This window comes from Chiloscyllium plagiosum, chromosome 6 (assembly GCF_004010195.1).
Source record: "Chiloscyllium plagiosum isolate BGI_BamShark_2017 chromosome 6, ASM401019v2, whole genome shotgun sequence".
Classification (NCBI taxonomy): Eukaryota; Metazoa; Chordata; class Chondrichthyes; order Orectolobiformes; family Hemiscylliidae; genus Chiloscyllium; species Chiloscyllium plagiosum.
Genome location: NC_057715.1, coordinates 115,851,802 through 115,869,046, shown reverse-complemented (window position 1 = coordinate 115,869,046; position 17,245 = coordinate 115,851,802). Strand labels below are relative to the sequence as shown.

At 45.3% G+C, this 17,245-nt stretch overlaps 1 protein-coding gene across 4 annotated transcripts; it reads left to right on the top strand.

Moving 5' to 3' along the window:
* Positions 1-11,679: 11,679 nt before the first annotated feature.
* On the top strand, positions 11,680-16,661 carry LOC122551180 (cytochrome c oxidase assembly factor 4 homolog, mitochondrial). Of its 4 annotated transcripts, none has more exons than XM_043692817.1 (2): positions 11,680-11,813; positions 15,588-16,661. In XM_043692817.1, exon 2 carries the CDS (start codon positions 15,607-15,609, stop codon positions 15,859-15,861), a length of 255 nt encoding a protein of 84 aa, XP_043548752.1. In that variant the 5' UTR covers positions 11,680-11,813; positions 15,588-15,606; the 3' UTR covers positions 15,862-16,661. The 4 variants fall into 4 exon arrangements, with proteins under 4 accessions (XP_043548752.1, XP_043548753.1, XP_043548750.1 ...); XM_043692818.1 differs by lacking the exon at positions 11,680-11,813 and adding an exon at positions 12,137-12,157; XM_043692815.1 differs by lacking the exon at positions 11,680-11,813 and adding an exon at positions 13,049-13,153.
* Positions 16,662-17,245: the final 584 nt, after the last annotated feature.

The window sequence follows — 17,245 nt, the reverse complement described above, 5'->3', positions numbered from 1 at the left end:
ATATTAGAAATGTTTGTGTTGAGGTTTGGGGGGGGTGTTGCTGAGGAGGCATGTGTGTAAATGCCTTTTCATAAGGCATTTGGGAGGTCAAACTCCAAAATGATATTAACCAGAGTTGACAACATAGCTTCACCTCCATTCTTGTGGCTTCACTTGAATGATTCAATCAAACAGTGCCAACCACTGTCCCCCTCATTTCCCCAAATGAGATCTTGAGGCAAGTGTCACCATATTTATAAATACATTGAAGAGAAAAGGTTAATCAGGGAAAGAGTAGGGTCCATTAGGGACCAAGGGGGCAACCTTAATGTGAAAATGCAGGATGTTGGACGGGTATTAAATGAATACAACTCTTAGGTCTTCACTCTGGAAAAGGAAAATATAGTTAGGGAATTCAGGAAAAGGGTCTGTGAGGAACTTAGACAGTTTGACATAGGAAATGGGGAAGCACTGGGGGCTCTGTTGGGCTTAAAAACAGACAGATCCTCTGGCCTGGATGAATTGCATCCCAGGCTGCTGTGAGAAGCGAGGCAAAAAATTTCATGGGCTCTGACATGAATTCCTCTCTGATCATGGGGGAAGTGCCAGAGGACTGGAGGACAGCCAATGTGGTTCCACGTTTTAAGAAAAGTAGTAGAGATGAACCAGAAATTACAGACCAGTGAGCCTCACATCAATAGTAGGGAAATTATTGGAGAAAATTCTGAAGAAGCGAGTTAAGACTCTGTTGAAAAGGCAATGGTTAATTTGGGATAGTTGACATGGCTTTGTCAGAGGGAGGTCATACCTAACAAATTGTTCGAATTTTTGAAAATTGATCAAATGAATGGATGAGGGAAGTTTAGTTGATGTAATTTATATGGATTTTAGTAAAGCTTTTGACAAGATCCCACTTTTAGTGGTGGTTATGTCAGTGCAGACTTAATGGGCTGAAGGACCTTTTCTGTGCTGTGAATCGAACTTGCTTTACCAAATTCTTCACCGACACACACCAAGTACAATGTCAGAATGATGCAAAATCAAGGCCAATGAAACCTGCTCACTTAGTGACATCCACACCCCCATGACTGAACAATAAAGAGTTGTGCGAAATGTGGGTAAATGTGACATGATTCTGCACCCCTTCTCTTCCTCCTAGGTCTAACAGCCCCAAATTGTTTACAAGGCTAAATCTTCAACCAAATTGCACTTTCAGATTCCAAACCCAATTGGATTTCTTCCTGGAGATTTTAACAAGTAATCCTGTGCTGTCCCTGTCCTGAGAGTGTTTGATGGGAATGGTGTAGAAGGGGTTTTACTCTGTATCTCATCCCAGGCTGTCTCTGTCCTGGGAGTGTTTGATAGAGACAGCTTTACTCTATATCCGATCCTGAGCTATCCCTGTCCCAGTAATGTTTGATGGCTACAGTGTAGAGGTACCTTTGCTTCCAGTTTTTAAGAGTAGAGGGAGCTTAATTTGGAACCTAACCCTTTGTTGTCCCAGTCCAGGGAGTGTTTGATGGAGACTGTGTTGAGGGACATTTATTTTCTGTTTAATTGAGTACAGAAAGCTTCACTGTCATACCCATATGCTGTATCTGTTTCTGTCCTGGGAGTGTTTGGTGGGGACAATCAGAACAGAGCTTTACCTTCAGTGTAAAACAGTACAGGGAGCTTTCCTCTCAATCTAAAAGAGTAGAGGAAGCTTTACTCTATATTTAACCTGTGTTGCCTTTGTTCTGGGAGTATTTGGTGCAGCCCATATGGAGAAGGGGCTATACATTTTTCCCAACGTGGGATTAGATGATATTAAAAGCTGAAATGAGTAGAGAAACATGTCAGACCTGAGATCACTCACAATAATGTGCACTGAAAAGTAAATCAAAACTTTACTCTAGGAACCAAAATACTGGATTTGAAGTTTAGCAACGTGATATCATACTGTACCAGTCTAATAGAAACTTTAAAATAGTGCCATCTTTGTCATTTTGTGGCAAGCTTATTGTTTAAGCTGGCATTGAGCATGCTGTTCTCTATTGGCTTTTTCATGTCCTACATAAGAGTGATAATGATTGTAAGTTGCTGTAGATAGTGTCCAAGGACATGTAAAGAGTGACTTTCATTGGCTCTACATTCCACTAAGTCAACTGTTCATCTGGGTTGGCTGCTGGTCAATTGTGAGGACTTGTTGCTAAAGGGAAGGTAGCAATTAATATTATGGGATTCCTCATCATCAACATCCTGGGGTTACCATTGACCATAAACTGAACTGGACTCACTATATAAATGCAGACTCCTCAAGAGCAGGTTAAAAGCTGGAAATACTGCAACAGGTAACTCCCCTCCTGAATCCCCAAAGCCTGTCGACTATCTACAAGCCACAAGGTAGGAGTATGATGGAGTACGCTCCATTTGCCTGGATGGGTGCAGGTCTGACAACACTCGAGAAGCTTAACATCATCCAGGATAAAGCAGTTCACTTAGCAGAGTGCACTTAAACATTCAGTCCTTCCATATCGATGTTTAGATCAGAGTGGTGCTGGAAAAGCACAGCAGGTCAGGCAGCATCCGAGGAGCAGGAAAATCGACCTTTTGGGCAAAAGCCCTTCATCACCTTCCGTATCAATGCTCATTGGCAGCAGTGTGTACTATCTACAAGATAAACTGCAGAAATTTGCCAAAACATCTTTGGCAGCACCTTCCAGACCTTTGACAACTTTCATCTTGATGGACAAGGGTAGCAGGAATGCCACAACCTGCAAGTTGCCTCCAAGCCATGGATTTGGAAATATATCATCTTTCTTCAGAATTTCAAGGTCAGAATTCTGGAACTCCCTCCCTAATGGTATTGTGGGTCGTCCTACAGCATATGGACTGAAGTGGTTCTAGAAGGTAGCTCATCACCACCTTCTCGAGGGGTAACTAGGGATGGGCAATAAAAGTTGACCCAGCTAGTGATCCTCTCAGAAGCTTTTTTTAAATAAGTTCCCTTGTATTGTTTTCTTCCTGGACCTGTGCAATAATGTCTACTTTCACACCACAAAGCAACATCTTGGTTAATTCATTTAAATGAGACAATTGTCTATAAACTTTAATTTCAATCTCTTGCAAATCCCTCAGCAAACAGCTGAAATCTGTGTTGGCCAATACCACGAAAGTACATCAAGTGATGGGGAAATAAAATTGAGCATTTGGCTTTTGCCTGTTTTTGGAAGTTCAGAAACAGAAGGTCATTCAATCCCTCCAGTCCGTTCCATCTGTATTGCTATTCTATCTGAGCCTCTCTATCTGGAGAGACTTCTGCTAAAATACAGCCCTGTGTGTCTAACTCACAGCGAGAGTGAATTTGTTACTGAGGGTTTGGCCCAACACAGTGACCTCACCAGAGATGCCAACTGTTATCCCACAAGAACCTGGGTGAAATCACCCTAAGAAACAACGCAATGACAGCAGAAACTCAAGAATAAATTACATAGAATCATAAAGCAGTTTCAGGACAGCCGTTTAATCCATCAATCCTGTGCTAGCTGTATGAAGCAGTAGATTGGCTGGCCCCTCACCTATTCCTCCCCCTGTAGCCCTGCTATTTATTTCTCTTCAGATGCATATCTAATTTCCTTTTGAAAGCCTTGACAGAATCTGCCTCCATCACACGCTTAGTGCCTTCCAGATCCTAACCACTCGCTGTGTAAAATGATTCTCCCCACATTGAGTCTTTTACTGATCATGTCTCCCGTTGGGAACATGCATGCCTGCCTACTCTGTTCAGACCTCATGAAATAATCAATGGCGCTATCAAATCTCCACTCAATCTTCCCTTCTCCAGGGTAAACAATTCCAGCTCCTCCAATCTATTCATGAAACTGAAATCCCTCATCCCTGGAACCATTCCCAAAGATCTTTTCTACACCATAATGCTTTCACATCCTCCTTAATTTGCAGAAGTGGACATAGTACTCCAGTTGGGGCTGAACCAATGTTCCATGCCCAAGTTAATAATCCCAGACTCCCAAATGCTTTTTTAATTGCCTTCTCAACCTGTCCTGCCACATTTGACTATTTGTACTGATTTGTCCTCTGTTCCTGCGCCCCATTTAGAGGTTTACCCTTTACAGAATCAGAATTATTATGGCACAGAAGGAGGATAGTCTGTTCATTGTGCCTGAACCCATTGTGCTCTATTACTTAGTACTAATGTTTCATTTACATTGTCTGTCCATGCCTACTGTAAACCAAGTTTCTGCGACCTTTAATGCCACTCAAAGCAGATATTGCACTGCTACACCACCCCAACCCCAACCTCAAGGCCCAGTCATATTTCTTGAGGACCACCCCAAGATGATTTTCCATTATGGAAAGTGGGCATCCATCTTTTGCTCCCCATTCCTAATTGCCCTTGAACAGAGTGGTTTGCTCAACCAGTTCAAAAGGTAGCTAAGAGTCAACCACTTTGCTGTTGGTCTGGAGTCACATGTAAACCAGACGAGGGTAAGGGCAGCAGATTTCCTGCCCTAAGAGACATTAGTGAATCAGATTCACCAATCAATAATAGTCTTGTAACTGTCATTACTGAGACTATAGCTTTCCCATTCCAAGTTACTGACTGAATTCAAATTCTACGATCTGCTATACTGGGACTTGAACCCATCGCCTCAAGACATGAGCCTGGGATTCTGGATTACTATCCCAGTGACATTACCTCTACACCATCATCTCCATGCAGCTTCTAAGTGTCCTGTGTAACTCCATGCTCAAGGTGTAGTATGTACAGTATATGGCTGTGTGGCTGTAACAGGGACCAACTGCTTAAATCAACTGAAAAGACAACGATTGTACTTTTAATAACAATTGTTTGCCAGTTACAAGAAGTTTGAGGCTCCTTTAGCGTTGTTATTACTATTAAGAACATCACTTTTATTTTTATTGATGAAACAAATGCCTTGTTTCTTAATTTATTATGCAGATAGAATTTCTGTGATTCCTGTTTGATAATACAATCAGTATTGGTATTAATGAATACCCAATGGCAGAGGCTATGTGCCAAAGGGACAGTTGTATCTTCAATGTCTTGTCTTTTTGTACAGTGGATTGGTAGGGCTCAGTCCCATTCACTAATGTCGCCTCTCTGTTCTCTCCATGGTTTTAAATGAACTGCAATGTATGAAACCTCTTTGAATTATAATAAATAATCATAGTTTATCTTTGAGATTATCTTCATTTGTGTGTGCTTTACTCGGTCTATTTTTTGATTGACTGTGTCACAATTTGATTTAACTGAGGCAACAGAGATGGAGAGAGATAGCAGAAATGGCAGCTAGACTTGGCCATTCCGCCCCTCTAGCCTGTTCCATAATTCAACCAAATCATGGCTGATCTTTCACCTCAACATCATCCACCTCCAACCCCTTCCGCCCCCCCCATCCCATTTCTCCTGATTTCCCTCAATTCCAACAATGGATCAAGACCACCATGTTCAATTAACTCAATGGCTTGAAACCCCTCAGCTCTATGGGATAAAGTATTTCACAGCCCGACCAGTGAAGACACCCTCCTCACCTCAGTCCAAATGATCAACTCCTCACCGTGAAACTGTCACCCTGTGTTGCAGACACATTGACTGGACTACAGCACTACCTGGTGCCTCTCAATCTCTCTCTCTCTTTTATGGAGATGTATGTGCACTCAAATAAAAGTAAACTCCTGAGAAGGAGTAAATTACTGCAGCTGCTGGAATCCGTACTGAAAATCAAAACGTGCTGAAGATCGTAGTGGTTCAGGCAGTATCCATGGAGAGAGAGTCCGGGTGTCTCTTCATCAGAACTGCTGTGAAGTGGGAAGGAGGCAATATTTATGCAATTTTGGGGCGAGGGTGTAGTGCTGTGGCAGAAAGGCTTTGATTGTTCCGATTAAGTGATCAGAATGTGACAATAGCAGAACAATGGTGTGTCTAACTGCCAGACTAGAAAGAACCACAGTCCGACTGGCGTGCAGAGGAGAGAGTGGAATGGCGATAGAGAATAGATTACTTACTCACAGTGTGGAAACAGGCTCCTCGGCCCAACAAGATCACACCGACCCTCCAAAGAGCAACCCACTCAGACCCATTCCCCTACATTTACCCAACACTATGGGCAATTTAGCATGGCCAATTCACCTGACCTGCACATCTTTGGAATGTGGGAGGAAACCGGAGCACCCGGAGGAAACCTATGCAGACACGGGGAGAATGTGCAAGCTCCACACAGACAGTTGCCCAAGGTGGGAATTGAACCCTGGTCTCTGGAGCTGTGAGACAGCAGTGCTGACCACTGTGCCACCATGCTACCCCTACATCCCTAAAGCTAAAAGAAAGGGAAGGAATGGGAGTGGATGCACAACTTAAAGGTGTTGAACTCAATATTAAGTCCAGAAGGTTGTAAAGTGCCCGTCTGAAGATGAGATATTGTTCCTCCCAGTTTGCGCTGTGATTCACTGGAATACTGCAGCATACTGAGGACTACACATGGGCATGTGAGCAGGTTACTGTGTTAAAATGACTGGCTATGGGAAGGTCAGAGCCATGCTTGTACATGGACCAGAGGTGTTCTGCAAAGCAGTCACCCAGTCTGCATTTGGTTTCTCCAATGTAGAGTAGGCCACATTGGGACAGTAACAATGTGGATATAAAATTAGTTGAGGAATAGGAAACAGGAAGTAATGGCAAGTGGATAGTTTTCAGCCAAGAACAAACTTTGGAGTTCCCTGCGAGTTGGCACTGCTCCTCTTGCTATCCTCATTTAAAATCAAGGAGGAGAAAGTGAGGTCTGCAGACGCTGGAGATCAAACCGGGCTGGAGGGATCCGGCTGAGACAAGGTGGGGGGAGGGGGGATGAAGAAACTGGTGAAGTCCAAGTTCATCCCCTGCGGTTGGAGTGTTCCCAGTCGGAAGATAAGACGCTCCTCCTCCGACCGTCGGGTTGTTGTGGTTTGGCGGTGGATGAGTCCAATGACCTGCATATCCTCGGTGGAGTGGGAGGGGGAGTTGAAATGCTGTGCCACAGGTTGGTTGGGTTGGTTCGTCCGGGTGGCCCAGAGGTGGTCTCTGAATCGCTCCGCAAGTAGGCGGCCTGTCTCCCCAATATAGAGGAGGCCACACCGGCTGCAGCGGATGCAGTAGATGATGTGGGTGGAGGTGCAGGTGAATCTGTGGCGGATATGGAAGTTTCCCTTGGGGCCTTGGAGAGAAGTGAGGGGGGAGGTGTGGGCGCAAGTGTTGCACCTCCTGCGGTTGCAAGGGAAGGTGTCGGGAGTGGTGGTTGGGTCGGTGGGGGGTGTGGATCTGACAAGGGAGTCGCGGAGGGAGTGGTCTCTACGGAAAGCTGATAGGGGTGGGGAGGGAAATATATCCTTGGTGCTGGGGTCTGTTTGGAGGTGGCGGAAGTGACGGCGGATGATGCGCTGTACATGGAGATTGGTGGGGTGGTAGGTGAGGACCAGTGGGGTTCTGTCCTGGTGGCGGTTGGAGGGGCGGGGCTCAAGGGCGGGGGAGCGGGAAGTGGAGGAGATGCGGTGGAGGGCACCGTCGACCACGTCGGGGGGTAAATTGCGGTCCTTGAAGAAGGAGGCCATCTGTGTTGTACGTATTTTGAACTGGTCCTCCTGGGAGCAGATGCGGCGGAGACGAAGGAATTGGGAGAATGGGATGGCGTTTTTACAGGGGGCAGGATGGGAGGAGGTGTAGTCTAGGTAGCTGTGGGAGTCGGTTGGTTTGTAGTAGATGTCCGTGTTGATTCGGTCGCCTGAGATAGAAACGGAAAGGTCTAGGAAGGGGAGGGAGGAGTCCGGGACTGTCCAGGTGAATTTGAGGTCGGGGTGGAAGGTGTTAGTGTAGTGGATGAACTGTTCAACCTCCTCGTGGGAGCACGAGGTAGCGCCGATACAGTCATCAATGTAGCGGAGGAAAAGATGGGGGGTGGGGCCAGTGTAGTTGCGGAAGATGGATTGTTCATTTAAAATCAAGACCTAGATCTTGGTGTCCAGGGAACGATTCTGAATTTTGTAGTTGGTATGAAGTGTGCATGTAATATGTACAATGAGGAGGATAATGTAGAACTTTAAAAAGGACATTGGTAGATTGGTGAAATGGGCAGATGGTTGGCAGATGAAATTTAATGCAGAGAAATGGGAAGTGATTAATTGTGTTTGGAAAGAGACTATATTTTAAACAGTACAATCTAGAGGGTGAGCAGGAGCAGAGAGACCTCGGTGAACAAGTGTCTCTGTCAGTAAAGATGGTAGGAAAGGTGAGACCAATCAAGAAAACATACAGTATTCTGGGCAGAAGCCATAGGGATGTAGAGTACAAGATGCAGGTTATGATAAACTCCATCAAAGCATTGGCATAGCCTCAGCTGGCGCATTATGTAAATTTCTGGGACACATACAGCTAGGAAGGATGAGCATTGGAGAGAATGTTGAAGATGTTGATAAAATTGGTTTTAGGAATGAGGGATTCCAAGAATAGATTGGGGAAATTGAGTCTGTTCCCTTAGTGAAGGGAAAGTTGAGAAGACATTTTATAGAGGTGTTCAAAATCAGGAGAGTTCTGGACAGAGTAAACAGGAAGAAACGCTTCCTACTGAAGGAAGGTTTGCGAACGAGAGAGCACAAATTTATGATGGTTGGCAAAATGGAGACTTGAGGAAAAGCCTTTTCACAGACCAAGTCGAAAGGGTCAGGAATGCACTGTCTGAGAGTGTGAGGGAGGGAAGATTAATCAAGGCATCCAAGAGAGAAATGCATCACTATCAGAAAAGTGCTCAGATTGATTGAAGAAGTCAGGAAGTAGCATAAGCTCATTCTCTGTCGCTCACTGTCGCCCCCAGACCCCTCTCTCTCAGGAAGATATTTGTAAATGCAATGATATCTGTCAATCCTCCCCACCTCTTTCTCTCCCTCTCTCTCAGGAGGTATCTGTACACTGACTAGTGTCTCTCAGCCCCTCATTCTCTCCCGCAAGAAGATATCTGTACATTGGCTGGTGCCTCTCAGTCCCTCCCCTCCCTCTCTCACTCTCAGAGAGATGTACACAGTACACTGACTGGAGTCTCTTCAGTCCCATCTCTCTCAGGCAGATATCTATTCACTGGCTGGTGTCTCTCAGTCCCCCCTCTCTCTGTCAGGGAGATATCTGTACACAGCTGGCTCTCAGTCCCCTCTGTCTATTTCAGGAAGCTATCTGACCATCATCCACTCCCCCCCACCCCACCCCAGGACTCCCTCCCTACCTCTCTCCCCTCAATTGGCTGGGTCTCTCCACTGCCACACCCTAGGGTGCTTGCTGCAGCCGCTTCACTTTGGCTCCCAGCTGCAACAGGAAAAGGACCGTAGAAGGGTCTGGACACCAAGAAGAAAGTGTCCCGGGCACCAGGACAGAAAGAGAGAGACAGACAGACAGAAAGAGGGAAACAGCAAGATAAAGGGAAAGAGACAGAAATAAATTTACACAATGACCCAGTGAGAGAAACACCACAGAGATACAAAGTTAAAAATCACACAACACCAGGTTATAGTCCAACTGGTTTATTTGGAAGCACTAACTTTTGCTTCCAAATAAAACTGAAAGCTAGTACTTCCAAATAAACCTGTTGGACTATAACCTGGTGTTGTGTGATTTTTAATTTTGTACACCCCAGTCCAACACCGTCTCCAAATCATGGCCACAGAGATAAGGAGACAGAGAGTGGAATATGAAGCTATAAAAACAGGGGAAATAAACAGAGAAAGAAAAAGAGACTGAGAAAGGGAAGACGGAGAGAAAGAGATACAAGTTAATTATCATGCTCAAACTGTTGCATTGGGGGCCACACAGTCAATGGGTGTGGTGCCAAAATAGTGAAATTTATTTTAAAACGTAAGACTTTATACACCTGTGCCAAAGTGCTGTCAGTACCTTTTCCTCCAACTGTCCCTCCTATTGCGTATTAGTACATTCCCTGGATTTACAGCTGGGCTGGAGGAACCTGATCAGCAATGGAGGCCACATTGGCCCCTGGAGGTCAGGTCGGGTGACCAATGTTTGTGCCCAGGCAAAAGTGAGTACTGCAGATGCTGGAAATCAGAATCAGAGTCTGGAAAAGCACAGGAGGTCAGGCAGCACCCGAGGAGCAGGAAAATTGACATTTCAGGCAAAAGCCCTTCATCAGGAATGGAGGTAGGGCGCCTTCAGGGTGGAGAGATAAATGGGGTGGGGCTGGAGAGAAGGTAGCAAAGAGTACAATGGGTGGATGGGGCTGGGGATGAAGGTGATAGGTCAGAGAGGAGGGTGGAGCAGATAGGTGGGAAGGGAGATTGGCAGGTAGGATAGGTCATGAGGATGGTGCTGAGCTGGAAGGTTAGAACTGGGATAAGGTGGGGGGAGGGCAGACATGCTTAAGAGTCTTCTTACCAGGTGAATGGGCCAAATTTTGGCAGATAAGAGTTTAACATGGATAAGTATGAGGGTTCCATTTTGAGGCATCTTTATATCTAAATTATCTATCTAATGGGGATCAGGCCCTTGAACTCAGAGACATGAAATGGACACTTTCTTAAATTCTCTCTTTTTTAATTTCCCGCTCCCCCTTTTAATAATATTTTTGCAGAAATACTGCTATTCTGGGGTGTGCACAGCTGGAAGGTGATGGCAAATGTGGTGCACACTCTAGATGCCTCCCTCCCACAAGGAGAGAGGGCAGTGCCAGGCAGTACCCAGATGCAGGAAGACCCATCTCAAGACCCCTCAGGAATCTCTGCTCTGGATGATTCGGAGGACTATGGGACCTCTGGATCTACATTGCCTACCGCAGGAACCCCCACCCTCGGAAGTTGAAGCTGAGGAGAGTCTCACTGCAAGAATGGTAGTCATGATGTGGAGGTGCACATCATGGACTGGGGTGGACAAAGTTAAAGGTCAGATGAGTCTCTCCACCCTGGAGACTCCCTGCCTCTATTCCTGATGAAGGGCTTTTGCCCGAAACGTTGATTTTCCTGCTCCTCAGATGCTGCCTGACCTGCTGTGCTTTCCCAGCATCACTCTGATCTAAACTCTGGTTTCCAGCATCTGCAGTCCTCACTTTTACAAAGTTAAAAGTCACACAACACCAGGTTATAGCTCAACAGACTCTGCTTTCTCTCTCCACAGACCCGCTGAGGGTTTCTCCATGGTTTCTGTTTTTGTTTCAGGTCCTCAGCAATTCTTGGTTTATATTTATCCAATGACACACCATTTAAGTTAATATCCCAATTCATTACAGCGGACGGCCCATCAAGAGTGTGTTGGTGATCTGTTTGTGCCTGTTGTCCAAAAAACTCCGAACACACTGTCACCTGGAACCAAAAGAGAAAATGCTGGAAAATCTCAGCAGGTCTGGCAGCATCTGTAAGGAGAGAAAAGAGCTGACGTTTTGAGTCTAACTGACCCTTTGTCAAAGCTAAAAAAAGGGGAGAAATATTTATATTAAATATATTAAAGAGTATATTATATTAAATATATTAATGAGTATTTATATTAAGCTGAGAGAAGGTGAGTCATGGCTCCAGAAGCAAAGGTACCAATAAAGAGGTGATAATGACAGTGTATAGAGAGATGATAGGGAGATGAGGAGCTGTGAACGACCAAGGTTTCACACTGTCACCCGGACTCTTTTCCCGGAGACTCATGCTTCCGGTGGGGCAGTAGTACCGGAAGTCATAATGTTTGTCGGCCATTGTTGTTGATGGGTGTGTGTTTTTCATTAAACCGAAACCGAGAGATTGGCAGAAGAAGGCTACTTTGGTTTCGGTCGCCGGAACCTTTCGGTATTTGATTCTTTGAGGTGAGATCGCTCGGTGCGGCGGCAGGTCCCCCCGGAGTAGCGCCTCCTGCCCGGGGATATAGAAGACTTTCCCAGCCGCGGTGCTCTCTGGGAACAGCCGCCTTCCATTGACGCCCAGAGCCTGAGGCCCCAGAACATACTCCCCAGTGGCCTGGGAGAGACAATAGGGACGGGAGGGGCAAAAAGAAAGCTACCTGAGAAAGTCCATTTTATATCTCGTTTCAGAAACAAAAACAGAAGTTGCTGAAAAAGTGCAGCAGGTCTGGCAACATCTGTGGAGAGAAATCAGAGTTAAAGATTCGGGTCGATTGACCCTTCATCAGAACTGATTTTAACTGGAAAAGGTTGGTATGTATGCTGAAGATGTGGAGGCGAAGAATAAACGATAGGTGGAGAAAAAAAAAACAGTTGTGGAGACATAGAAATGAGACAACGAGCTCGGTGTGCCAAACTGACCTTTTCTGTTTTTTTTCTGTCTCTGTGGGCTCCATCCCCACCTATTATTTACCCCTTACTCCCGCCCTGCCATCGTCAGCGTATACACCAGCCTTTTCTGGACTAAAATCAATTCTGAAGAAAGGTGACTGAACGTGAAACATTAACCTTGCTTTCTCTCCACGGCTGCTGTCAGACTTGGAGTTTTGTTTTCCAGCAATTTATCTTTTAATTTATATATCCCTAATTGGGCCCCAACTGGAGTATGCCAAATAAAACACAAAGTGCTGGACAAACGCACCAAGTGCGGCAGCGTTTGTGGAGAGAGAGAGAGAAAAACACAGTTTTGATTACTCTTTATCAGAAATGATGGTGGAGATGCCGGTGTTGGACTGGGATGTACAAAGTTACAAATCACACAACACCAGGTTATAGTCCAACAGGTTTAATTGGAAGAACCAGCTCTCGGAGCGACGCTCCTTCATCAAGTGATAGTGGAGGAGCGTCGCTCCGAAAGCTGGTGCTTCCAATTAAACGTGTACAAAGTTAAAAATCACAACACCAGGTTATAGTCCAACAGGTTTAATTGGAAGCACCAGCTCTCGGAGCGTTGCTCCTTCATCAGGTGATAGTGGAGGAGCGTCGCTCCGAGAGCTGGTGCTTCCAATTAAACCTGTTGGACTATAACCTGGTGTTGTGTGATTTTTAACTTTATCAAAAATGGTTTGTTTTGCTGATTTTATATTCCTTTAATACCGGAAGTACACGCGGCTACCCGAATATTGCACATGCCGTTTACCCGGAGCATTTCTGCTGTTGCACACCCGCATCCTGGGGCGGGTAAGAATTTAACGTAACACCGGATGTTGCTGTTGCTCGGGTCAGATCTGGGCCTCCGGCAGCAGGTCAGTGATTCTTCAGCCCGTCTTCCAGAGGTGGGTTACAGAACTTTAACCCTGGTTTCTCCCCGAACCTCTGTTATGAACTCTAACCCCTGACCCCTATCTCTGACTCCCAACTCTTGACATTAATCTTAAGCCTAACTCCTCCCAAAACAACCTAGAACATTACAGCATAGTACAGGCCCTTCGGCCCACATGGAGGTGCTGGGCCTCCTTCACCGCCGCTCCCTCACCACCAGACGCCTGGAGGAAGAACGCCTCATCTTCTGCCTCGGAACACTTCAACCCCAGGGCATCAATGTGGACTTCAACAGTTTCCTCATTTCCCCTTCCCCCACCTCACCCTAGTTCCAAACCAGTCATTGTTTTTGCCTCGATGTTGTGCCGACCTGTGGAACCAATCCAAAGCCCATCTATCCTACACTATTCCATTATCATCTACATGTTTATCCAGTGACCATTTAAATGCCCTTAACGTTAGTGAGTCTACTACAGTTGTTGGCAGTGCATTCCATGTCCCTACTACTCTCTGAGTAAGGAAACCACCTCTGACCTCTGTCCTATATCGATCACCCCTCAATTTAAAGCTGTGTTCACCCGTGCTAGCCATCACCATCTGAGGAAAAAGCCTCTCACTGTCCACCCTATCTAACTCTCTCTGATTGTCTTGTATGTCTCAATTAAGTCACCTCTCAACCTTCTCTCTAACGCAAAACAGCCTAAAGTCCCTTAGCCTTTCCTCATAAGACCCTCCCTCCATACCAGGCAACATCCTAGTAAATCTCCTCTGAATCCTTTCCAAAGCTTCCACATCCTTCCTATAATGCAGTGACCAGAATTGTATGCAAGATTCCATGTGTGGCCGCACCAGAGTTTCGTATTGCTGCAGCATGACCTCATGGCTCCGAAACTCAATCCCTCTACCAATAAAAGCTAACACTGTATGCCTTCTTAATAACACTATCAACCTGAGGTGGCAACTTTCAGGGATCTATGTACGTGGACACCGAGATCTCTGCTCATCCACACTACCAAGAATGTTACCATTAGCCCAGTACTCTGTATTCCTGTTACACCTTCCAAATTGAATCACCTCACACTTTTCTGCATTAAACTCCATTTGTCACCTCTCAGCCCAGGTCTGCAGCTTATCTTTGTCCCTCTGTAACCTGCAACATCTTTCAACACTATCCATGACTCCACCGACCTTAGTGTCATCTGCAAGTTTACTAACTCATCCTTTTATGCCTTCGTCTAGGTCATTTATAAAAATGACAAACAGCAGTAGCCCCAAAACAGATCCTTGTGGTACACCACTAGTAACTGAACTCCAGGATGAACATTTCCCATCAACCATCACTGTCTTCTTTCATCTAACCAATTTCTGATCCAAACTGCTAAATCACCCTCAATCCCATGCCTCTGTATTTTGTGCAATAACCTACCATGGGGAACCTTATCAAATGCCTTCCTGAAATCCATATACATCACATCAACCGCTTTACCTTCATCCACCTGTTTGGTCGCTGTCATAAAGAACTCAATGAGGTTTGTGAGGCACGACCTACCCTTCACAAAACTGTGTTGACTATCGCTAATCAACTTATTCCTCTCTGACAGATTATAAATCCTATCTCTTATAACCTTTTGCAACACTTTACCCACAACTGAAGTAAGGCTGACTGGCCTATAGTTACCAGGGTTGTCTCTATTCCCCCTCTTGAACAAGGGAGCAACATTTGCTATCCTTCAGTCTTCTGGCACTATTCCTCTAGACAATGATGACATAAAGATTAAAGCCAAAGGCTCTGCATTCCCCTCCCTGGCTTCCGAGGATAAATCCCAGCCAGCCCAGGGGACTTAACTATTTTCACACTTTCCAGAATTGCTAACACTTCCTCATGAATGTCAATCCCGTCCAGTCTAGTAGCCTGTATCTCAGTATTCTCCTCAACAAAATTGTCTTTTTCCAGTGTGGATACTGATGAAAAATATTCATTTAGCACATCCCCTACCTCCTCGGACTCTGCGTACAATCGCAACTTGATTGGTCCTAATCTTTCTCTAGTCATTCTTTTATTCCTGATATACCTATAGAAAGAATCAAGGAAAACCTGAAAGCTATCTGCCAGTGACTTCTCATGTCCCCTCCTGGCTCTTCTTAGCTCTCTCTTTAGGGCTTTCCTGGTTAACTTGTAACCCCTAACCTCCTCTAAACCCAACTCCTAATTATGACTGAACACTTAATTTCGATTTGTAACTCTGCTTCCCCCTATCCCTCACCTCAAATCTGCCTACTGTTTGACCCTGACCCTACATTTCAATCCTTGAGCCACGGTCCATGGGCTCCCATGAGGTGGTGAAGCAGGAAAAGTCTGAGCTGTGGAGTGGCCCTATTCATTTTGATGAATAAAAAAACAATATTTAACTTTTGCAGGCTACAGGAGTTTCCAAAAATGACGGCTCCTAACTCCCGAGGTCACAACTGGAGCAGGAAGTCGGAGGAGGAGGAGGATGATCCTGTGGATCAGATGATCTCTAGGACGGGGTGTGCTAGCTTCCATCGAGCTGTACAGGACTGTATGGCAGAACACCAGGACTGGCGGCAGTGTCAGCGCTCTGTGCATGACTTCAAACAGTGCATGGCAGAATACCAGCGACTGCGAGCTAGCCAGCTTGGCCAACGCCAGCCGAGCCCAGCTGGCAGCTGAAATCTGGGCGAATCAACAACCTCTTTAGTTCGTTTTGTTCTTTCAGGTACTTTCAAAAATAAAAAAAAAAATTCTGAAGACTGTTAGCAGCGAAGATTTCTGTTTTTGTTTATAAATCCCTGATTGGAGTGTAGCTGGAGTATGCCAGATAAAACACAAAGTGCTGGATGAACTCAGCAGGGCTGGCAGTATTCAAGGAGAGAGAGAAAAACAGTTAATGTTTTGAGTCTGATGGCTCTTCGTCAGAACTGTTTTATTTTTGTCTTTTGCAAAGACTTTGGCTGAAGCTGTGAACATATGTATATTTTTCAGTGCAGAACCTGCCATTTAGGTTCCACACAAGCCTCCTCCAGCCTGTGCCTGTCTAAAAAATGTGAATGTAGTGAGCATGATACACCATTCAGTTATGGGTCCCTATTCTAAGGGATGTGCAGTGCTGCTTTTCAATAAAGTCTGAGGTGTGAAGTACTGCACTTTATAATTGTAGCGCTAGATTCAGCCCCTCAAACCCTGGCCTCAGTCTGGGGTGGAGGACAGGGAATAAAATCCTGATAATGCAGACCTGTCATTGCTGATGGAGGAGGCTTGAAGCAGGCGAATTGAAATGTAAGTTTATTTCAAGTTGCCTTTATTTGCATCTTACATTGGACAAGGGTAAATGGAAAATTGCAGTGATCAGAAAATGTTCTTTGAGACCTAGAAGACCCAGCATTAAATGAACTGATTTTTTTGAATAAAATGCTGACGTATTGCTTAATGCTAAGTCTCCCATGGTGAATAAAGCTCCACAATGTTTCCTACGTTTGTGCTGTGCTGGTTTGCATTCTGTACCGAGCTGAAATTGTGCCCAGTGTCATCATATTTCTGGAACATTTCAGGGTGACACAGTGGCTCAGTGGTTAGCACTACTGTCTCAAAGTGCCAAGAACCCAGGTTCAGTTCCTGCCTCGGGCAACTGTCTATGTGTGGATTTTGCATATTCTCCCCGTGTCTGCGTGGGTTTCCTCTGGGTTCTCCGATTTCCTCCCAGAATTCAAAGATGTGCAGGTTAGGGTGAATTGGCCATGCTGAATTGCCCATAGCGTTAGGTGCATTAGTCAGGGGTAAATATAGGGTAGAGGAACGGCTCTGGGTTGGTTACTCTTTGGAGGGTCAGTGTGGACTTTTTGGGCTGAAGGGCCTGTTTCCATACTGTAGGGAATCTAATCTTAAAAAAAAAAAGTGCCAAAATCTGCTTCTTCAGACTTGACATAGAGTCAAAGAGTTATGCAGCATGGAAACTCTGTTTCTATTCTGAGGAAGCAGAGTGATACTTCAGATATTTAGCATAAGAACTAGAAACAGACAGAGTGTGTTGTGCCTGCTTCACCATTTGGTAAAATGA